Source organism: Anabrus simplex, chromosome 10 (genome assembly GCF_040414725.1).
Source record: "Anabrus simplex isolate iqAnaSimp1 chromosome 10, ASM4041472v1, whole genome shotgun sequence".
Classification (NCBI taxonomy): Eukaryota; Metazoa; Arthropoda; class Insecta; order Orthoptera; family Tettigoniidae; genus Anabrus; species Anabrus simplex.
Window position 1 is genome coordinate 70,148,053 of NC_090274.1, and position 24,917 is coordinate 70,172,969.

General features: G+C 41.4%; 1 protein-coding gene across 4 annotated transcripts in view; it reads left to right on the forward strand.

The window, feature by feature from the left end:
* LOC136881941 (uncharacterized) overlaps window positions 1-24,917 on the forward strand; it is a 478,253-nt gene that overhangs the window by 306,310 nt on the left and 147,026 nt on the right. For all 4 annotated transcript variants that reach the window (XR_010861050.2, XM_067154405.2, XM_068229428.1 and 1 more), the window contains exon 2: window positions 17,711-18,833. Coding sequence is in view for 3 of the 4 variants with exons in the window: in XM_067154405.2 (XP_067010506.2) it covers window positions 17,711-18,833 (1,123 nt within the window). In the remaining variant the exon portion in view is untranslated. The remainder of the gene's footprint in view (window positions 1-17,710; window positions 18,834-24,917) is intronic.

Genomic DNA, 24,917 nt, shown 5'->3' on the forward strand with positions numbered 1-24,917 from the left:
AATTATGCTAAATGGCAGTGGTGGTGCGTCTACTGATGGCTGGAGGAAATACAGTGACACTGACTTGGACTTCAAAAGCCCTTTCACAGGTACGTCAGGTTATAAACCACCGCAAAGTTGAGTGAACATGACTTTTTCCAGTTATTCATGACTGACGAGTTATTGCCGGAAATTTTGCGCGAAACTAACCGGTATGCTAGCGTAAACATTCAAAAGGTTACGCCCCCCACACGCGAGTCTATTAGGAGGTCGTGGATAGATGTTAATCTTCCTGAATTGAAAGCATTTATAGGCAAAATCCTATATGTGGTAGTGAACAGTAAGCCTGAATTACGACGTGAAACTGTGTTTTTCAGCAATACTTGTGAAAAAAGCCTGGATTACATCACGGCGAGTGTTTTGGGAAGTTCCACACAACGCGCTATTACAGACAAAAAGTGACTCTGAAAAAAATTCAGGTTTGAAAATGCTGAAGATTGCACCTGAATACTGTATTGTACTTGTATTATATTTATTTTGTGTTTGATTTAGTTGATTTTTATAAATATGCTGTCAAAATGTTTGTACTGTCACATATCCCTCTGCAAGCAGATTCTTAAATGGAGCTGGAAAGGCAAGAGTGTTCAGAAAAAAGGGAGGGCTAAGGGTTAATATTGCTCAAATGCGTTAAAGTTTAAATTGAGCACCACGAAACGAATTAAGTAGATGTCTTTCGATACATTATGGTAGGGCCACCCAGCATAAAGTGCAAATTCGTATAACTTTTTCATCCTTCTCCGCGGGTGGTATTGAAGTGTATGACAAGATTCATCTTCAAAGCATCAGGCGCAAAAGATCTCAGATTATTACATAACACATCCTTTAAGAAGGGAAGCTCCTTTCTACGTCACAAGACGCTGCTGGTGCATATTTAAAAAATATTAAATCACTGCTGTCGAGTATGCACTCATCTTGAAATGCACTGGTACATTCTCCTCTAAGAACATCATTTATCTTGCACACACAGCGAGAAAACCGTCACTTTGATTAAGCAAATTTTAAAGTTTGCATATTACACTGACGCCAACTATCCCATGTGATTGTTGTGCTGAAAGTTCAACACTTCTCACAATTTCAATACTTGCATGTATTTCTAAGCTAGCAGCTTCTGAACGAGTAATTGCACTCGATATAATTCTAAAGTTCGACTTAATATGTGTCCGACTTGCTGCCAAACTGTAGGAAAACAGTTCCTGCGCAATCTTGATAGAAGAGACAGAGTATTCCATTTGTATTAACTACAGATTTGATACGGAAAAGCAGTTTTGTAAATACTAGTTCTCATTCGGAAAGTTGACGATGACTTTGCACAGCTGCAGTTGTCACCAAACCGCCGAAATATGACGTTTCTACGAAAATAGCTCAAAATATGACCTTATGACAAAAAAATAGCCAAAATATGCAGTTATATGACAAATAAAAATCACTTAATTGTGACCATAATCACCTGATTTGCACCAAAATCCAACCAGCCAAGAAAATAGAGACAAAGAAAAAATATGACTTTTCCTAAACATCCGAGCCCTATTAATAACAGTATAATTTCTTTGTCTGGGTGGTTTTTACCACAGAGTGACAATGTAAACTACTTTTACACTATGATGCAAGTACCTTCTTCCCGTACTCGAAAGAGTACGGGAAATGACACTTTGCAAGAACGCAGAAAGGCTCAGATGGTTGAGGCGCCAGCCTTCTGACCGCAACTTGGCAGGTTCGATCCTGGCTCAGTCCGGTGGTGTTCGAAGGTGCTCAAGTACATCAGCCTCGTGTCGGTAGATTTCCTACTGGTACGTAAGAGAACTGCTGCGGGACAATATTCCGGCCGCTCGGCATCTCCGAAAACCTTCAAAAGTAGTTGGTGTGACTTAAAAACCAGTAAAATTTATTAGTCATTTACCAGGTGTGTGCATACGTTTTGGCCAGTTTTTGTGGTAAAGAAAACACGTAATTTTCAAGGAAAATTACTTTTTTGCTTATTCAAAATATTGGCCATCGGTTTCTACACACTTCGCCCATCTTTCACGTAAGTTATAAATACCATGCCAAAATAAAAAAAATAAAAACTACTTGTCTTTACCGGCAAACCATTCGTCGAGCCATTTTCCAACTTCCTCGAAATTGCTGAAGTGCTGCTCTGCGAAGAGGTGATAGTCAGATGGTGCCAGGTCGGGAGAATATGGCGGGTGCGCAAGGATGTCCTATCCAAGCGATTTCAACGTGTCTTTCACTGGATTTGCTGTGTGAGACGGCGCATTGTCGTGTAACAAAATCAGTTTGTCATGTCTTCGGGCCAATTCCGGTCGTCTTTCGATCAATGGTTGTTTTTAAATTAATAATTTGCTGGCGATAGCGTCGTACATTAACGGTTTCACCGGGCTTCAAGAGTTCATAATACACAATACCGCTCTGGTCCCACCAGACACTTGCCACGTTTAAATTGTCGAAACCATGGCCCACATGTTCTAGTCGATGGAGCGTGTTCACCATATGTTCAAACGATGACTTTCCACAGCCTTTTTTCTTTTGATTGAATAAGAAAAGCAATGCGTGCCGCAAATGTTCTTTTTCAGGTGCAAACGTCGACATGATCACTGAACACAGATGCTAGTGTTTGGCGGGCTCAACTTGTGTGTGTTGGTAGGTTTATGTCAGACGAACAAACTGACGTATGTGTCAAATTCATACGCTGCGTACTGTTCGCTGGCGCCATCTCTTACTGAATCCGGGAAAGACTCATGCATGCACCTGGTAGTTCTCCTTCCGGGTTGAACCGTGTTGTTGTTTCCTGTGCATTCAGTACAGTTTGCCGACGTTTCGGATACATTCCAGTATTCTTTGTTGTGGCGGCTGAAATACCCTTGGACAATAATAGTAATATTATCCATCCTTGTGCTCGTCAGGCATATTGCGCCCGAACCATGTATTCCATACCAGGGCTGACGCAGCGACTAGTCTACTAACAATTTTTTTTTTAGGTAGTAGGTGGGAATAGGGGAATAGGGTAGTTTGTAGTCCGGTGCTTCCTGCACGTATGCTGGCTATCCGCGTACGTGTGGGAGTGCACTGAGTAGATGTAGAGGTAGATAATTTAGTTAAGTAGTTTTAGGAGAGATGTAGTGCCTATTGTTTGTTTGTTCTGTGTTTCGCTCTGCCTTTATTACCTGTAAGCCGATGGTGTTTACTAGGGTGGGTAATAAAGATATGTATGTATGTATGTATGTATGTATGTATTGCGCCCGAACACGATAAGTATAGTTTAAAAGGCAATCATTAAAATAATATAGAAGTTTTCTTCAGCATATGTTATAATAACTTTTGTTTCTGATTTCTAAAATGTGCCTGTCCGGCTCATTACGCCAGCAGGCGCAATACGTGGAAATGGACTTCTCATCTGACACCAACTGGTACGGTACGGAATGTCCGTGGTATGAAATGTCCGGACACCACCCCACCTTCGCTTTGTCCACCACAAATCTCGCATGGAGTGACCGGGATTTGAACTACGGTACCCAGTGGTGAGTGGCTGCCGCCTGAGCCACAGAGGCTCAACTAAGCTCATACTGCTTGTTAAACAATGACACCGTAGCTCTCAACAAGTCAGTATCTTTTTTTCTTGCTCTTTCTGTAGATTTACTACCCTTAGGCGCTGTAGTAAATGAGGGTTGTTACTAATTTAACTTCAAATAGTGTGCAAAATACCACCATAAACGTCACGCAGCGTCTTTAAGATAAGCTTCCTCTCACGAAGGAGAGATAAAACTTGCCATGAGGTGTTTTATTTCATTCTGTTTCTCGTTTAAAGGATTTATTACCCTTGTTATGAGAAAAGCTTGTCAGTAGAAACTTCAATATTGCGAGTGCGCTATTCTAGTTTGCAGAACCTGACACATGCTTGGTTGTTTCTCGTTCTCAAATTACTGAAGTCTGTCTTGATATTTTAAAGTAAAAATCCCCTAAAAGTAGGGTGACCACCTCTACAGTTCGAGAATGAGAGACAGGAATATGAAAAACCAGGAAAATTTTGAGCCACGTCGCTGCATAAAAACGAGTCCAATCAGTCAGTCTGCAATTAGTTGTCACCCAGGTTTCAGATTTCCTACCAGTTGTTTATCTAGCCTTTTCTTAAACGTTTTCGAAGAACCCGGGAATTTATCCACCGTTTGCCTTGATCACTTATTCCAATCCCTGAGTCCTCTCCCCCTAAACCAAGATTTGCCCCAATTTGTTCTTTTGAATTCCAATTTTATTATCTTTTCTACTCTTAAAAACCCCATAGAAAGTTATTCGTCATTCCAAGCCACCTCTCCACTGAAAGCTCGAAACATTCCGCTTAGTCGAGCATCTCGTCTCCTTACTTCCAAGTCTTCCCAGCCCAAAGTTTGAAACATTTTCGCAAACGCTACTCCTTTGTCGGAAATCGCCCAGAACAACTCACGATTGTTTCCTTAGCATGTTTCCCAGTCCTGATGTGGGGTTCCAAACACTGGAGCCATACTCTAACTGGGGTCTTACCAGAGACGTATATGCCCTCTCCTTTACATCCTTACTACAGCCAGTGAATACTGTCATATCCATGTAAAGCGCAGGACCTCTCCATTGCACGGCGCAAGGTGCATAAGAAGACTTCTTTTGGTTGACCAGAGTACAGATATTGAGCAATAGCTAGCTAGCTAGCTCTCTCTCTAGCTCTCTCTCTCTCTATCTCTCTCTCTCTCTCTCTCTCTCTCTCTCTCTCCACCTGTTTTTCCTCTTTCTGACTTGCTCGACAGCGCTCCACCATCCGAGCCGTCAACGCTGGGAAGAGTTACGAGAAAGGAGACGAGCTGCTCGTCTAAGTGGTATGTTCCGAGCTGTCGGTAGAGAGATGGCGTTGAATGACATTGGTAGGCGAATAAGTTTGAGTGGTGTTTTTAAAGTAGGATTGATCATAACATGAAGACAAAGTTGAAATTCAAAAGGACAAATTGGGGCAAATATTTGTTTATAGGAAAAGGAGTTGTATGTATGCTCAGTCTTAAGCCCGAAGGCTAGTTGGATCCTCAACAGCTCTGCCATCAGCTGTCATAGATGCCCTAGGCATCACTGAAGTGGCGTACTAGGGAAATGAGGAGTGAGGTAGTTTCCCGTTGCTTTCCTCACTGAGCCAGCAGTTGCCATTACATATCAGTCTGCCCAGCCCACTGAAATGCATGCACCGACTAACCCTACGAGCAACATTTTCATACCATTCATAGCAGGGACTGGCTGTACAGGGAATTGCATTACTAGCATCGCTCATACCTCAGTCACTTTCATATTGGCAAAGCCAAGTATAAGACAGTGGCAGATCAATGAAATTAACAAAATTGCTCTAGCCCATACCAGAAGACATAGTGCACTGTAAACACTAGGTCCTGCCAGCAAAGGCGCGAAGAAGAGTTAGGATTGGAATAATTTACCAAGGGAGACGTTCACTAAATTTCCAAATTATTTGCAATTTATTACGGAAAGGCTAGGAAAACCACAGATGGGGAATCTGTCACCTGGGCTACTGCCCAAAATGCAGATCAAAATGGTGATTGACAAGTTAAGACTCGACGGCCTAACGATCGGCCACCAGAGGGGCTACTCGCTCACCATTACTGGTGTCTAATTAGGCTATATTTTGGTAGAAACTTTACCATTTTGATTGAATACGTAGGTACTTGGAATGGTCTCGCTTTCGTATTCCCTGCCTGACAGTCAGTAGCCTTGCATGTATTTCTAATAGACAGCACACTACAGTGTGATCGTTGTTTGATTATCTCTCTGTTCAACAATTCGTGAGTTACTGTAGTTACCATTTGTGTGATTATAGCAACCGCAATGTACGATTTCCTCGTAATTTTTCGATCATTTAAACCTAGTGCAATACACATTTTATTTTTATCATGGATATGATTTTGGGCTGGAGGTCTGTCTGGAATTAGTTATCAGTTTCCCAACACCTTTATAAACATGGCAACCAGTATTGGTCTGTGTACACTAGGTCAGTAGCGTCACTGCCTTAACCCCAGGAGCTCTGAACTTGGAGCGTGGGTTGGCGACCACGGGACCCTTAGCTGAGTCCTGCCATTGTTTCCACTTACTTGTGCCAGGCTCCTCACTTTCATCTATCCTATCCGACCTCCCTTGGTCAATTCTTGTTCTTTTCCGACCCCGACACTATTAGGTTTACGAGGGCTAGGGAGTCTTTCATTTTCACGCTCTACGTGGCCCTTTTCTTCCTTTGGCCGATGTCTTCATTTTTCGAAGTGTCGGACCCCTTCCATTTTTTTTTCTCTGATTAGTGTTATATAGAGGATGGTTGCCCAGTTGTACTTCCTCTTAAAACAATAATCACCACCACTACCACTACCACTACCGTCACTGCCTTAGTGTTGTACAGGCCGTACTGGACCCCGTGTAATGCAAGGACATGAAATGTCTGTACCTTGTAATTATTAAATATTCACAAATGTTTTATTAATACAGTATGACAGGTGAGGTCATCAACACCCACCCTTATTTTTATTTTTATTTTAATTTTTGCTATTTTGCTTTACGTCGCACCGACACAGATAGGTCTTATGGCGACGATGGGATAGGAAAGGGCTAGGAATGGGAAGGAAGCCGTAGCCTTAAGGTCCTGTGGTGAAAATGGGAAACCACGGAAAACCATATTCAGGGCTGCTGGCAGTGGGATTCGAATCCACTATCTCCTGGATGCAAGCTCACAGCTTCGCGCTCCTCACCCGACATCAACACCCTTAATCTCATCGTAATTCGTAAGTCAGGTCTATGTAATTTTAGGAGAAGTAGGTTAGAAGTGCGATAAACAAATAATGTTTATGTATTAATACAAATATGAAGACAACAGAAGTGCAAGAAGAAGAAGAAGAAGAAGAAGAAGAAAATACCTCCATACTGAACCCATAAAAATGCTAAAATCATTTAGCAGAAGATTAGGTCTTATAAACTGCAGGGTTTTTCTTTTACTCGCATTAATTTTGGGGAGAAAAGGCAGCGCGTACTCAACATAACTAACCACAGAAATAACCATATGTAGGTTCAATTGGTTACTGTCCGCTTTTATGCCTGTTCTGTGTCAACAATCAAATGCCCTGGTATAAATTTGTGTAACAAGAAAGTCAAAAGCAGAACTCATCATCAGCTCGGGAAAATGAGTGAAACATACCCCTGTATTCTTTCTGACACGTATAATTTCGGTTGGGATTTTCGTTTTTCATAAAGGTATCGTGCCCTTATACGAAAATGAAAATATTAGTATATATTTATTTATTTGTATGGTTCTATTTTCGCGTTGTACGCACGACTGCGTATAGCAACTTCGAATTTTCACACACTGTATTTAAATTCGCAACACATCATATTTCCACAAAAAAAACCGTGTTATACGATAACAATCAAATGAATAAATTCCACGAGAAGTATTACGTCCCTTGAATTTATATTACTCATCACGTGACGTAAATCCTAAATGTGACAAATTTAAAGAGCAAACACGCAATACACTTAAATATAAAGTTCTGTCTTTCAACAATCACAATTATCCAAAGAATTCCCCCAATGCTTATGAATTACATTCACAAATACAATTTGTAACATTCACTTAGCTCGCCTCAATTGATCAGTTGTTGCGCTTGGCGCGGTTTCTACAGTACGGCCTGTATATTGCGAAGGCAGTGGATAGCCTCATCTTCTCACTGTCGCCTTCCTCCTGTAACTAAAGCCCGTATTCAGCTTTTATCTTAGTTTAAAGCTACGTAAACCGAGATAACAGTTGTAACTGTTCGCTCTCCTCATCAAGACACTTGGGGAGATGAAAGTTATTACCTTGGGACACATGAATATCAAATAAACTATATGTGGCTTGCCCGCAAATTGCCACGCAAATAGAAACAATTAACATTCCATGGTTTCCCATTTCTCTATGTGATGTTTGGGCGCCAGGGTTGTAAACCAAAATTTATATTTACTAGCATAGAGACTTATACTTAAATCACAGGGGTAGGATTTTAAATAATTAACCATTAAGTATCGCTTAAGAAAGAAAATTAACGCAATATAAAATACAAATGAATTTATTATACAAAAAATGAGATGAATCGGAAAAGTTCCTTAAAGCGTGGAGGAATTTAGAATTTACTTTACTGAATTTACTAATTGCTTGGGCTTTATCTAATTGAAGCTCACCAATTGCAGCTTCCGTTGAAGTCATCTGGTTTCCGAGGTTACTCGTTCTCTTCTTCTCGATGTAGAATTTGCTCCATGGACATCCTTCTCTGATATGGTACGGGCTATCTGGACTAGCACTCCCTAATTGCCTAGTCTTTAAATTAGACATTGGCCCTATACTTGTAAAAGCTGATCAGCGTTGATCGTATGAGGAGAAAATTCAGAGATATGAATTTTTCCATATTAGTAGAAATCTCAATCCAACTGAGCTATACTATTTATACGGTACAGACTTGTACCAAATTCCGTGGACTTGAACTAAACATAGTTCTTCGTCCAGAAGATTTACTGAATATAACACAAGCCGTAAGCTTGTTTCGTCTCACGCAGATCCGATAACATAACCGCATCTAAGTACTGTATCGAAGCGATAACACATTGTACAAAAATAACTATGTCGTGGAGCGACCACACACTGTTTCAAAAATCAATAACGTCGTTCACAGTAGATGTTCTAATAGTAGATCGGATGACAGCAGTAGTAGTAGTTAGGTTAATAGTAGAAGTTGTTGTTAGGTGCCGTTCTTGTGGTGAGAATCTCTATATATCCGGGCTCACTCCCACTCTTGGTAACAGTTCAATCTTAAAACTCATATACAACGAAGTATCTGATTCGATAGATCGAATTATCAACTCCTCTTCTTTCTTGACAAGTCCAGGAGGCGTGGCGATGATGTAGCTGACCAGCTTGCAAGCCTCGCGCGTGGGTCGCTGTTTACTAGCCTTGGCTCATGAGTTAAACCCATGAGTCATGTAATTTTCCACGCTCAAGAATAACCTTCTCCGTATACAAAAATATGAGATGAAATGACAACAGCTATATTTCAACATATTAACCAAGTCCAATACATAATAAATTCCTATCTTTCATAATATAATAATAAATAATAAATGATGTTATAATATATATAATATGATTGCAAAAACCTTATTTACAAATGCTTGACGTAGAATAAATATGTTATTACGAATAATTGCCGATAGCGGATAAACTTGATATCAAATGATATCGCGTAAAATATTATATTAAATTAGTAGGGCTGGAGAAACCTGGACGGTTACAAAGTTTGTATTCACCAACAACATTATCTCGGATGAAGCGCGCAGAACTCTATAACGATTTACAAAGCAGTGGTGACAGAAATAGCAGAGTACATAACCTGGATGCTGCACGCCGACAGAAGTGGATGGAAACTACTCAGAAAATAATTTCAAAGTATCCAGCCGAAAAGCATGGTCTCTGCTACGAAAATTAAGAGGAGCTAGTCGTATCGCCCGAGAAGATAATATCGTAACACCCAACACACATTGTTAAAGCTTCTAAAGGAATAAATCAACTTGCGACTACAACCAATATTAAAAAGGAACTAAAAAACTAAAAGCAACAGCTGACTCTACGACAGAATGTTCACACATCACCCCTGAAGAGGTTGCAGCAGCAATAAAGAATATAAAACCTCGTAAAACTCCTGCCTTTGATGGCCTACTACCCTAGTTTATCAAATCTGGAAAATATGAGGACATGGCTAGCAAAATTCTTCACCTTAATGCTAAAAACAGGAAATATACCTCAAGAGCTTAAACGCGCAGAGATAAGTGCTCTCCTTAAACCAGGAAAACGTGCAGATCTTGTGCAAAGCTACCGTCCCATTACACTGCTTAGTGTGATATATAAACTCTTGGAAGGAGTAATGTTTAATAGGATTGGCCAAACAATACTTTCGGCGATCCCTGCAGAACAAGCTGGCTTTCGTCCCAACCGAAGTTGCGCAGATCAAGTTTTGGCATTCGCATCTCATATTGAAGCAGGTTTTCAGAACAAGATGGAAACTTCTGTGGCTTTCATTGATTCATCAGCAGCCTGTGACACCGTCTGGCGGCAAGGCCTATTCTACAAGCTGATGATCATTCCATGCCAACAAGTTACAAATCTTATTGATAACATGATTGGAAACAGAGGATTTCAGGTCATTATGAGAAACAAAACCAGTAGCCATAAATTCCTCAAAAATGGCATTCCTCAAGGTTCTGTTCTAGCCCCCACTGCTCTTTAGCCTTTACATTGCTGATATGCCAGAAACTGTCGGCAAAAAAATTGGATATACTGATCATTGGGCCATTACAACTAGGCACACTTACTTTGAACCCATGGAAGAAACTCTAACATCTGATTTGTCTGTGCTTGCAGAGTATTTTCGAAAATGCAGGCTTCGACCAAATGCATCAAAAACAGAGGTTATTTATTCGTGTCAGTAGCACAATATAGATTACAGATGCAAATTAGATAAAATATATGATATTAAAATATTACGTAAAATTAAACAGTTACTTACAAAATATCGGCCCAGAATTTGGCCACTTTAACAGCACTGATACTGGCCTGTGCCAGATCCTGTTTTATGCATTTAACAGGGCATAGAGGGCAATTAATAAGGCGCCTTGTCGTTTGTACCACGCCGCATTCACACAGGGTCTAATCGCCCTTCAGAAGGCCCCATTTCTTCATATTGTCCTTTGATCTCTCAACGCCTGCTCTTAGTCTATTTAGTGCCCTCCATGTAGTTCAGGTTTCTTCATGACCAGTGGGGGAGCTTTTCCCCCAATTTTGAGCGTTCTGGATGAAAAGGGATCTACTGATTCCAGAGTAGAAATCTGGTCTTCCTTGCATCTGCACTAGCGGGGGATGAGTGCATAAAACTGTTCCTGGACTTCAATCGAGTTAATGGTTGTTTGTATCCATGTAGGGGGTGGACTGAGCTGGTAGAAGCCCTTAACCACTCCACATTTGCAGCTACTTCGCGTCTCATCTCAGTGGGGGCTATTCCTGCAAGGGAGTACAGTTTGTCTGTTGGTGTTGCTTTCAGACATCCTGTAATATATCTGCATTTTTCATGTAGGGCGACATCGACCTTTCTGGCATGTGTAGATTTATACCAAACGGGACTAGCATACTCCCCTGCTGAGTAACAAAGTGCTAGCTGGCTGTTGTTCTTACCGTATGAGGGTGGGCGCCCCACTTTGAACCTGTTACTTTACGGAGCAGGGAGTTCCCATAGGAGACCTTTGCCTTGATGTTTGAACAGTCCTCCCTGTAAGTTAGAGAACGATCCAAAGTAACACCCAAGTATTTCGGTGTGTAATTATGATCTAGAACTTCGTCCTTCCACTTCACTTGCAGCTTCCTTGAGGCTTGTTTGTTCTTCAGATGGAAAGCACATACTTGAGTTTTTGATGGGTTTGGTTTGAGATTATTGGTCTCATAGTAGTGAGACAAAATATCGAATGCTGAGGTCTGGCCTTCCTCCAGACTTTTGGAATGTGAAAGCGCTCCAGGCAGTTAGTGAAGAGTTGGAGTATCCATTCTTTGGTAGCATTTCCAAAATGTTTAATTTGCTCTTTAAGAATGTCATCAAGACCAGGTGCTTTTCTGTTCTTAAAAAACAGAGGTGACTTGCTTCCATCTCAACAACAGACAATCCAATAGAAGTATAGGAGTCTAGAAGTCTACTTTGATCGTACTCAACTTACCCACAATAAGGGACCAACATGTCTGGGAGTCTCACTAGACAGGACCCTGTCGTTTAAATCACATCTCACAAAAAATGCTGCGAAACTGAGAACAAGAAATATCATACAAAAGCTTTGTGGAACCACATGGGGATCATCCGCCTTAACTCTGCGGACGTCTGCGTTGAGCTTGGTATACTCTGCGGCGGAGTACTGCGCACCAGTATGGTTGAACAGCGCCCATACTAACAAAGTTGTCCGTCTCCATGGCTAAATGATTAGCGTCCTGGCCTTTGGTCAAGACCTGCACCTGGTGAACCTAACATGTCCTCGGACACTCCCGGCACCAAAAGCCATACGCCATTTCATTTCATTTACTAACAAAGTTGATGTCCAGCTTAATAGTACTATGCGCATTATTACAGGAAAAATCAGGTCTACTCCCACCATTTGGCTGCCTGTCCTAAGTAACATACCACCCTCTAACCTGTGAAGGAAAGTAGCTTTGATCAGAGAATATAACAAGAGCCTAGCGAACCCTGGACTACCGGTTCACTCTGACATCTCTGACCTCAAAATCGACCGACTCGGTTCGATACATCCACCTCTTGCAATTGACATCAATCACATTGGGTTCAACATCACCGATTCTTGGAGGGGAGAATAGATGCAAAATGCTCTAACTACATGCCAGGCAATGCCATGCATCAGTAAGAGAGTTCCACGGTTTGATCAACCTCGCAAGGTGTGGTCAATGCTCAACCGCCTCAGGACGGGACACGGGAGATGTGGGGATTCACTTTTTAAATGGCGAATGCTGTCCTCATCGGTATGCGACTGTGGTGCACCGCGAGAAACTATTGAACACATCAGGGAGGAATACAGCATCAAAGCATAAGGAGGGCCATATGAAGACTTCTTGTTAGCAACCACAAAATGCATTGAGTACATACAAGGTCTACTGTAGATGTTTGTTTGTAGTTTACTTCATTGATTATTGTTGTTCATTTGCAATAATGTATTTGTATGCCATACGCTAAACAAATAAATTATCTCGGATAATGGGTATTGTCTCGGTTTAAAATTTTACCGGAATTTGGTTGACCGGCAGAATGGCAGCTCGTAGGCGGCTGGAATATCTAATGGACAGATAAAATCGCAGCGACGAGTAATATGATCAAGATTATGCAATTAATAAACGTCCTATATGGATGGTTGAGGATGGTTGCCTAGTTGTGCTTCCTCTTAAAACAATAATCACAGCAATGACAATCGTGGATATAAAAGATCGTGCAACATATTTCCAGGACTACGACGACTCTGATTTTCAGACTCGTTTTAGGTTATCTAAAGCTTCCGAACATAACCTGGAATTCCCAACACATAATAGGTAGGCCTAAGATGAATTCTCGATTATAGCTTATAATCAAAACTGGGTGACTTTTTAATGAAGAATTAAGGAATAATGCCTTATTTTTTGAGTGAAGTACAATGTGTGCGCTATAATTTGTTTTCTTACTCCCTTTGGTAATGCTTTCTGCCACAGTGTTCAATAACAATTCAAATTTTTCATGCCGACGCATGGAAATAAATGAATACGTGCTAACGCCACTACCGAAATATAAACAAGTTTTTGATTCCATTCGGGGTTTTCAAACAATTTGCATAAATTATGCCCGCTATTGAGCAGAAACGAAGAAAGAAGCCTAATATGACTATAGCCACTTTATGTAGCATTTCAAGTTCAGCCGTAAGTTATGTCTACCTCTTTAATTTTAATTTTAACTTTAATGTTAAGGATAGCACGGCTGAAGATGCCTACATCATAGGCGAAACATGTCCCGATATTTTAGTATGTAACATTGATTTTGATTTTTAATAAATCACAAAGTGTATTCAAAAGGTGGACTTCTACGAGACAATTCATGAGTTTACACGTAGTTCAATACGGGCCCCAATATGAAGTTCATAACTTGCAAATGAATTAAGTTATTTGACAAAATTCGCAGCACTGTTTCGTGTGCAGTTTTTATTAATCTTCGTTCTTCTGTCTGTTCGTGTCACGACAACGTAAATCAGCTATATAACTTGAATCGGTGGATAAATGTATAGTCACGGAAGTCAGAAAGTTTATTTAATTATAATTCATAGGATTATTTTTGGATTTAATTTTGTTTTCCGTACGTTGTCCCCGGTTATAATTTGTGTTGTAAGAAACGAAATAGTAAGTCTTCATTAATGTTTCATTTCGTATATGAAGCGTCAGTAATGCAAGAACATCCCCGTGCTCTCAGACTAACAATATCGCGCTGGACCAAAGAACATCCCTGTGCTCACAGATTAATAATATCGCCCTGGACCAAGGAACATCCCTGTGCTCACAGATTAATAACATCGCCCTGGACCAAAGAACATCCCTGTGCTCACAGATTAATAATATCGCCCTGGACCAAAGAACATCCCTGTGCTCAGACTAACAATATCGCCCTGGACCAAAGAACATCCCTGTGCTCACAGATTAATAACATCGCCCTGGACCAAAGAACATCCCTGTGCTGAGACTAACAATATCGCCCTGGACCAAAGAACATCCCTGTGCTCACAGATTAATAACATCGCCCTGGACCAAAGAACATCCCTGTGCTCAGACTAACAATATCGCCCTGGACCAAAGAACATCCCTGTGCTCAGACTAACAATATCGCCCTGGACCAAAGAACATCCCTGTGCTCACAGATTAATAACATCGCCCTGGACCAAAGAACATCCCTGTACTCACAGATTAATAACATCGCCCTGGACCAAAGAACATCCCTGTGCTCAGACTAACAATATCGCCCTGGACCAAGAAACATCCCTGTACTCACAGATTAATAACATCGCCCTGGACCAAAGAACATCCCTGTGCTCAGACTAACAATATCGCCCTGGACCAAGAAACATCCCTGTACTCACAGATTAATAACATCGCCCTGGACCAAAGAACATCCCTGTGCTCAGACTAACAATATCGCCCTGGACCAAAGAACATCCCTGTGCTAACAGACTAACAATATCGCCCTGGACCAAAGAACATGGAACTGCTTGTTGTACTTGTTGTTGTTGTTGTTGTTGTTGTAACTTTACTTTAGTATCACTTGTAATGTTAAGCTAGTAGTAAGCTCTACTTATAGTATTGTAAGCCGTAGTGTTAAACACTGGAAATACTTAAGTTGGATGTGAATTTGTATATCATGATGCTGGATTTAGAATGTTGAACTAATAGTATTACTTGTAATATTTTATTCTCATGGAATTGCTTGTTTTACACTTATAGTTGTTTTTGTTGTTGTTGGTAATTATATTTTAACTTCACTTCATCATCACACTATTGTAAGTGACCATTGCCACCGAGATATTTCCCAATTGCGACGTATTTTTTAATAATAAATGTACATCCCTAGGCGCGCAGAGAAAGCAACATCGCCCTAAACCACGCGTTTATATGTAACGAAGGGTGAACCAAAATCTTGAGATAACATATTTTCTGAGTTATCCGCAAAAATGCGTTTTATCTTTCCTTCGGAATGGCATTATGAACATTTCATGATGAAACAAATCTCACTCAGGTGGTTTACATGTTCTTTGCTCTGTCTTATAATTATCACTCGTAATAGTGTGTTAGATTAGGAGTGGTTAAGCGCGTGAAAGAACAGACTTAATTACCCATGCGGTTTGAGTCACGTAGCTTTGAGCTTGCATTCGGGAAGCAGTGGGTTCGAATACAATCGCTGTAGGCTGTGGAATACCCTCCCACCTACCATTAGGAATTTGGCTTCGCGTAGGAGATTTAAGTTGAATTGTCGAAATCACTTGCTAAATACTTCTAGTTGACTTGTACGATGTGTGAAGTGTGAATGAGCATATTTTCATAAAAATAGAAATGTACATGCTAGTTATAGGTTTTTACTGTGTATCCTCCTTTTATTACTTTTGTTAGCTTTATAATTATTATAATGTCCATTTATATTGTCATGTTGTACATTCTATAATTACATTCATTTACTACTATCGCCATATTTGTTCCGGAGTATTTGTGGACCGCAGAGGTGAAAGAAGGTGCCGGGATGAATGGGTCTAACTACAATGTCAAGAAAAGAATTTAAAACTTAAACTGAAGGTTATATTTTTTAAAACAACAAACTTAACAACTTTTCACTTCGTGAGATAACAATGGCATTTCAGGTCCAAAATAGCAATTCAGAAACAAGACTTAGAAAAATCCAAGATTTCAGAACTTTAACATTCTTGGGCTACAAGCCCCTAGTTTTACAATCACCTAAATTCATGGAGTACTTGCACCCAAAATACAACATCTAGCCTCCAAGAGGCATACAGTAATCATACTTTGAAATAGAGCCAACAGGCTCTGTTTTCCAAGCCTATTCAAGGCAACATCAACTTACAAATTCTGGCCTCTGAAGGCAGAACTTACAATGGGATAATGATTATACAGGGGTATTTAATACCCAACCTACTGGGCCTTTGCGGAAAAGAACAGGTTAAGAAAATGGCCCGAAACACAAATTAAATGGAGGCGTGTACTTGCACTCCTAGATATGAATTCTTAAAACCTAAAGGGCACTAGGCCGATGAAACAGGGGCTATTCCTCAAACTATGGAGCTGACTCGTATAAGAATAAATTAAGACATTACGGAAAAGAAGAAAGATAGTTACAAAACATAGTCACCTCAAACCAAGATGAAGGGGAGCTCGAGAGGATACGTCACTCTCTGTCCCCCATTTTACAGTTAATGAAGTTTTTACATTAGCCGGCAGAAAGTTTCCTTTTTAGGAAAACTAGGTTACATAGTTAATGATTCGGACCTTTCCCTCAGGTTAAACTGCGGAGCTAGCAAGAAATAAAGATGTGGCCATTACCTTGTCGGTGTACTGCTGCCTGATGAAATTGCGCCGCCCGCCTCCTGCTTTGACACACACACATTAGGTCAGATGACGATCAATTGGCCAAGAGACGAGAAAATCCGCAGTTTATAAACCCTCGGGGAAAGTTCGAGACCATTCAAGATTAAATTAGCCACACCCTCTCATTTTATTGGTTAATTTAAACGTTACACTCAAAATCGAAGAAGAAGAAGAAGAAGAAGAAGACTGTGATTGGTAGAAAATTAATTACAGAAATTAGGGATTGGCTGGATTTAAAACTGGCGGAAAGAAAAGATAAATATTGTCAACCCAAAAATAAATGAACATCAATTAGTAAAAAAAACTTATGAATACAAAACTTCTTTAAATCGAAAGTTCTTTCACTTCGCATCAGGGTGCATGATCATATTTTTTTGTAGTGACATCTATGGAAGAATATTCAAACTTCTTGATGAATGGAAAACAAAACAAGTAGAAATTCACACAGTTCAGGAAACATCACAATAACAAAATTATATCAGATTTTAGTGGTGTCATCTTCTGAGTAAATTTATAAGTTGGTCTAGTTTCAATTTCACGGTTTCTCCAGTAGAGGAGTTCTTTTAGGCGGTAGATTTAAATGCGCGGCGTTGGGGCGTACCTCCCGGTACAAGTACTATATTGTTTTAAAAAATGGTTTGTTCTATTTAAAAATATATATATTTCTGTTATTTTAAATGTTTAAGTGTAAGAGAGGGCCTTGAACACCAACTTCACCACGAATAAAGACTGCTTGCTTGCTTGCTGCAGCCCTGAATTTGGTTTTCCCTGGTTTCCCCATTTTCAACATTAATTAAGGTCACGGTCGCTTCTTTGACGGTCCTATCCCATCAAGACTTGCGACATAAAAAACAATTAGGAAAAAATATGCAATACATAAGTGTACTTATCTGAATCTATGATGACTTCTGTAACATGTGTATTTTTCTTTCTCTTTTCCAGATGGATAACCTGGGATTCCAGCCTGACCTAGAAAGTGGATATTTCCATCACCAGACATCGGTGAATGAGAATGTCTGCCCCCACTCGAATTCTTCCAGTCCATATGTGATCTTCCCTGACAATAACAGTAGACGAGGCGCAAAAAGCAAGAAGCACAATAGTATGTTGCTCTTGTCCAAGCCTGGCTCCTCGAATATCCGCCCTCCAAAACTCTCCTCATCTTCGTTCAACGTACCAAAGAAAAGTAATGTGTGCAAGTATAGAAGGTTCTCGGGTTCAATGTCTCTCAAGAGGTCGCGAGTGCTCAAGGACCTGCTCGAAGAAACCGAGAGAAACAATGCGAGTGCTCTCAACAATGAACCTATCTATTGCTCAATTTCTGAACTCAAACCAAAGAATGTTGAACCAGACCAAGATATCTCTAGTATTAATTCTTTGTATCAAAACAATTCTAAACTGTACGAAACTCCTATAAGTAACAATCTCAAGTCTTCACAAACCACATCAGTGCCTTCTTCACCACTAACAAGAAATAGTTTCTCTACGTTCGCCCGGTCTCAGTCCAGCAGAGACACTCAGAGGTATACGGCGAGTCCGTCGTTACTGAAACAGAACAGAAGTAAACTGGAGAACGTCGACAGCATAAACTTGTCTGCGTCAAAGAGCACCAACTTCAACAACGAACGGTCGTCGCCCTCGTTGATTAAAAAGATAAACCACTTCGCAGTGGAGGAGAACTCCTTGGCGTACCTCTCCAAGTGCAGCAACAACTGTGTGGACACTGTGGCGGCCAAGAACACGCGTAATCTACAGCAGGAGTTCTTGAGGCCTCCTGAAGCCATCCCGACGGTGTCTGGAGGGGTGCCTATGTTCTTGTACCCTCAACAGTCGTCTCCCAGACCGAGCGCCGACAACAAGAGGAACCTGAGGAGATCCTCCAAGATGGAGAGTGACGGAGGTCGAGGAGCCAGACTCAAGAAGAGAGGCATGCTCAGAGGGTGGAAGCTGCAGTTCATCCCCAGCGATCACTCCCAGAGGAAGAACCTGCTGCTGTGTTGTATGCTAGGTCTGGCGTGCGCACTCATTCTGCTGGCCACAGGACTCGTCGTCTACGTCACTACAGGTAAGACACTCTCTCTGTTCCATTTTGTGAAGGGTTTAACCTTTTCAGATTGTTTTGGCCTTCCAAACACAAGCCTGTTATTTCACTTCTCCGGCATTTGTTGTTGATTTTTATTAGGTGGACAGTCTAATCTGGTTTTAGAAGCTCTCCCACTCTTATATAATGTGCACAGTGTGTTTCCTTGAAGCCTATAGGTACAGACTTTCAGGGATGCTGGAGATAGGCAGTCGTATCCATTTGATGTAGGGAATTCCGGTGCGGAAACCCCTGCGTTGTACGTTCCGCGACAAAGCAGTTCTCCGTAGATAGCAGGTTTTATCAACTAAACACCTACGTTGCACGTTCGACGACAAAGCAGTTCTCCGAAGATAGCAGGTTTTATCAACGAAACACCTCAGTTGCACGTTCCACGACAAAGCAGTTCTCCGTAAGTAGCAGTTTTTGTGAACCAAACACCTCTGTTGCACGTTCCACGAAAAGGCAGTTCTCCGTAAGTAACAGGATAAGGAGGAAGTCATGTTGCGTGGCTAGCTCGTTCACCTGATCTCATTCGTCTTGAGTTCTTGTGAAGTGTTACCTACAAGACCCTGCAGAGACTGAAGAGCAGCTCCCAGCAAGAATCCTCTCTCCCTGTGACATCGTTCAAGCGACGCCAGAATTGTTCTATTCTATCAGATACACCATAACTTAATGCGACGTTGTCATCTCTGCATCAAAGTTCGGCTACGCCATTTCGAACAACTGTAATAAATTTCTTCGTAGCGTGAATATGCAGTGCGAGTAAAAAAAATTGGTTTAAACCCGGTGACTGAAGAATTTCCGGATCGATGTTTCCCTACTTCATATTTATACATGTGCCCTTCTACAGCATCCCTGGAACTCTGTAACATCCTGCATATACAGTGTTTTTCAGTGCAAGCGTGCCAAACGAAAAGTTTTCTTTTTAGTAATATCTGAAGCATCTCCTTTCAGTTTCGACTACAGTTGCAACTGTTAGGTTCTTCAGTGTGCGGAAACTAATTTTGAGTAGTAAACTTATAAACTACCTAAAAAGTAAACAACTTCATTAAAACAGAATGACAGATTTCCTTCTTGAAAATACATAATCAGATTCTATCAAATCACATTCAAAACTATTTAGAAATATATAAACCTTTATGCTTATTTCTGTTTAAATACTTAATAACTTTAAATCTTGAACTTATCTCAACGAAGTCTTCTTTTATTTCCATTCGAGCATATAATGCGATGTGTTGAAAAAGCGTTGCTCTGTCATTGGCGCGAGTCCACCTGGCTGGCCAGTCCATTGACCTTTCCCTACAGCACGCATTCCGCCCAGCACCTACAGTATATCCTTACAAATGTACTGTTGTGCATGCATTAAAGCGTCCAGACGAACCTCTGCCGGTGGTTTCTGAGTGAAGTGGATGGAGTCAGAAATTTTGGAACCTCAGTTTTTCATTTCTTCAGATCAAGTCATTCATCAGCATCTTCTGTGATGTTCATTTGTAAATATTCTCCGAGCCAGTTTTATTTTGTCCACCCCGCAGTGCCACAGTGACGGAACGTAGGTGTCGTCACAGGGGAAGTTCCAGACCGTTTGGAATTGTTCACTATTTTAACTCTTTCTTAAACGTAGAAGAAAGTTTTTTTTTTTTGACAACACGTTCTCTCGTCTCGTCAGGTTCAATTTAGACACAGTTCTTCTATAAGGCTGTCATACGCGTCGGTCTTCTTCACCCTGCCGAAGTAAAACAGATTTTCGGTGTCCCACAGCTTAGACAACACTCGGTAAGCCTCTATGAAAGAGAGTGGGCTGTGGATGTATTCTACCGTCCCCACCCATAAGAGAGCTGCGTGGCGTAGCGAAAGGTCAACGGATTGGCCAGCCAGCTGGACTCGGACCAATGACAGAGCAACAGCTTTTCAACACATCTCATTCTGTGCTTGAATGGAAAGAGTCCATATATTATTACATTCGTTTACGGCCATTTGAGACCACGTTAAGCAACAATCGCACATGACTGGAAGCATTCTTTTCAGCCCAAAATCTTCGCATTATTTCTCTGGCAGCCTATCTTCTTTCGTCTGCCCATCCCCTATTCAGTTTCTTTTCGTCATGGAAGTCTTTGAAGCTGTCAATCACTGATCTATACTTCGTTCGGTTTAGGATATCTCCGGATGTAATGCAGATTGCTCCAAATCCTTTCTTACCATCCTGAACCATTTATCGGAAACTGTCAAGGGGTTTAAATCTATATTGTCAGCCACTTCTCATCCATTCGGAACAGATGTCGATACTATTTGAGTCCTCTTTTCCTCATGGACTCAATCTTTCGCTTTCCTGGTATAGTTCTCCCCTTCCCTGTAACCTATAGTTATTTGTTTATTTATTTAATCAGTTTTCCCTCCAGGGCTGGCTTTCTTTTCCCCCAGACTCGGCGAGAGATACCACCTCTTCCGTCTTGAAGGCAGTGTCCTGGAGCGTGAGACTTAGGGTCAGGGTATACAACTGGAGGGTAGGGCAAGTATGTCGTCCAGGTGGCCTGATCTGTTATGCTGAAGAGGTTTCTTGTTTGGGGGGGGGGGAGATTGGAAGGGATAGGCAAGGATAAGGGAAGGAAGCGGTCGTGGCCTTAAGTTAGATACCATCCCGAGGAGAATTGGGAAGCCACGGAAAACCACTTTAAGGATGGCTAAGGTGAAAATCGAACCCCCCTGTACTCAGTTGACCTCCCGAGGCTGAGTGGACTCGATTCTAGCCCTCGTACTGCTTTTCAAATTTCGTGGCAGAGCCGGGAATCGAACCCGGGCCTTCGGGAATGGCAAGTAATCACACGAACAAATACACCACAGACGGTTGTTTTCGTAATACCAGATAATAGCGAAATAGGACCTATAGGATATAACTTCAAATGCTGCTGTCTGGAAACACTGGATCGTGGAAGAAGCCACACTAATATGAATGCCATGTTATAAAATTGGCTGCCGACCTCATCCTGGAGGACTTACAATCACATCCGCCTCTTCGTGGAAGTGCTGAGAACACACAACACGCAAAGCTACTTTCTCAGTCATTACACACTGCATTCCGCACGTAATAATCTACAATTATTTTGATATTGTCATGTTCCCTTGCACATAGCTTCCTGAATACAATGATGCAAGACAGTAGTTTTGACAACTGGCTACTTCATATCTGTACGGGTTTTAAAAGAACAAACGTTTCCATCCTCCACTAATTATGGCTTACAATCCAATGGCAAGACGTACAGTATATATGGTAGTAAATTAAATCAGACTTTGCTTCAGTGAGGTTATTCTTCTCTCAGTTACTAAGGTTGGTGGGCAACATTCAAGTCTTCCAAGAGTTCCTTTTCTTTATCCAACATCTTCAAGTGGCTTTTCTTTAATGTTGTCTATGATGATGATGCTTGTTGTTTAAAGGGGCGTAACATCTAGGTCATCGGCCCTAATGTTACGAAATCTAATGACAATTTAAAATTCCAAAATTCATCCACTGACTAGAATTAACCCAAACGCACCCGTAAGCGGATTGGTACGCGCTCTTGCTTACAGGGTACTGGTCCGCATCCGCAACCCGATTAAAGTATTAGAAAAGCTGTGGAGAAACGAAGAAAAACTACAATGGCTGAGGTCTTATTCGATCAAATATGGCTTCTATTTTTCTTCTTTTCTCATGCTCTTCTACTTTCTCTTGTTTTCTTCTTCTTCGGCATTAGGAAAAGCAGTGGAAAAACAAAGAAAAATAACAGTTGCTGAGGGCTCACTCAATCCTTCTTCTCTTCTTCTATTTTAAGGAAAGCGAGAGGACATGAAAAGAACAATGGCTGAGGGGTTACTGAATCAAATATGGCCTATTACTTTTTTCTTTCTTCTGCTTCTTCCTTAGGAAAATCGGTGGAGAAAAACAGAAAGAGAGCTGCTGCTGATTGCTTACTCGATCAAGTATGGCTCCTTTTTCTTCTTCGTATTATTACAATACCTAATTCGTTGCAGATAAAGCCATTTCAGACTTGTTCGTGGCATTTCGGAACAGTCCTCCTGAAGGCATTTTGACCTCGGTCTATAACACCAACGCTGCACACTAGAAAGTTGGCGGATTTCTATCAATGTCAGAGAACATGGCAGCTGGGTGCATATGGGTTCAAAAATACAACGGTGAAAAATGATTATGAACTTAACACAATCAGTGGATCGGACCCGCAATGCCACACCTTCCCAGAAACTAACTTAAAAGAATGGTATATACTGACCAAAGGGCTGCTCCCAAAGCACAATCCTGAATAGATGATGCTTGTCTAAAGGGGTCCAAAATCCAGCTCAACGGCCCCTCATAATGGTACATATGGCTAGCAAAGTAGAACCATAGTATTTCTCGTGTAGTTTGATACCTGCAGTCGCTTAAGTGCGGCCAGTATTCAGTAATCGGGAGATAGTGGGTTCGAGCCCCACTGTCGGCAGCCCTGAAGATGGTTTTCCGTGGTTTCCCATTTTCACACCAGGCAAATGCTGGGGCTGTACCTTCATTAAGGCCACGGCCGCTTCCTTCCCATTCCTAGGCCTTTCCTATCCCATCGTCGCCATAACACATATCTGTGTCGGTGCGACATAAAGCGAATAGCATTCATTCATATTATTTCTCGTGTAGCAGTACTAATCACAGGCCACGAACCTACTACGCAGGCGTAGCAGCAGAAGAGGTGATTCTTCCAAGTGGCGCGTCCCGGCTGGCGGTTACGAGGGGTCCTAACCGGCTTGCCGGCGGACTTGAGGGAAATAAAATACCTCTCGCGGACCAAAAAACAACCTGTGGGTGGGGGACGCGGACGAAGAATACACCCACGGTATCAGCTGCTTGTCGTAAAAGGCGACTAAAAGGGGTGACCAAGCGATGATCGTATAAGAACCATGAAACTACTTGTGATTAGTACCACCGTGCGGGGAGCACCATGGGTGGCTTTTACTTGCGCGTATTACCACTATATTGGGTACTAAATAGGTTTGTGATTAGTGGCATACGAGAGCGCGACGGCTTTTACAGTACCTGTGATTAATAGCACTGTATGAGCGACACCATGGGATGAGGGAACCCATGGTTCTGGCTTGCCTATGATTAGTACCCACTATATGAGGAACACCACGGGATAGTACGAGTCCCTGTGGTTAGTACCTTTATGTGATGAACACCGTACTTTTGTGTAAATGGCGCCGCAATGTGCGAAACAGCGTAGGTCTGTAATACATGTGCGAATTTCATTACCTCTGAGTAGTACCACAATGTGTGGAATACCGCGAGTCTGCGCTACTCTTGATTAGTACCGCAACATGACAAATACCATGGTTCTACTTTCCTAGAGATAAGTACCATTGTGAGGGGCCGCTGTCTTGGATTTTGGACCCCTTTTGACTACAAGCATCATCGATTTAGTATCGTGCTATAGAAGCAGTACCTTGGTCATTAATACTATTGTTTTGTGCCAGGTTCTGTGCATGTGAGGCACTGTGGGTCGGTTTCACTGATCGTTTTAAATCCATCCCATCCATCCATCCATTCCATCCATCCCATCCATCCATCCATCGTCCTCACGTTTTGAATTGTGGTCAGTGGCTGTTTTTGGGCTTTTAATTTGTCATTTCATTTCGTACCATTAGGGGACGATGACCTAGATGTTAGGCCCGTTTAAACAACGAGCATCATTATCATAAGGCTGCCGCCGTTTTTCATATCTTGTTTTCATTCTCACTAGTTATCAATCAGTGCTACATCATCTGCAAATCCTATAGTACTGTGCTGTATGCCATTTTTGTTAGTAGTCCAAAGTTCCTTTATTGCTTCGTCTATAACAAATACATAAATCTGTATATTAAAAGAGTTTACTAAAAAACAGCTTTGGCAAATCTATCCGTCCACTCTGCTGGACCGATTTGCTTCACTTTTGTTTTATTCTCTGAGGAATTACCTGCTGGTGAATCGTGAGACATTGATAGGTCTCTAAGTTCAGCCAGCTTTGAGTAATCATAAAATCAAATCATTAAACGATCACTCCAATAATTGCAGGC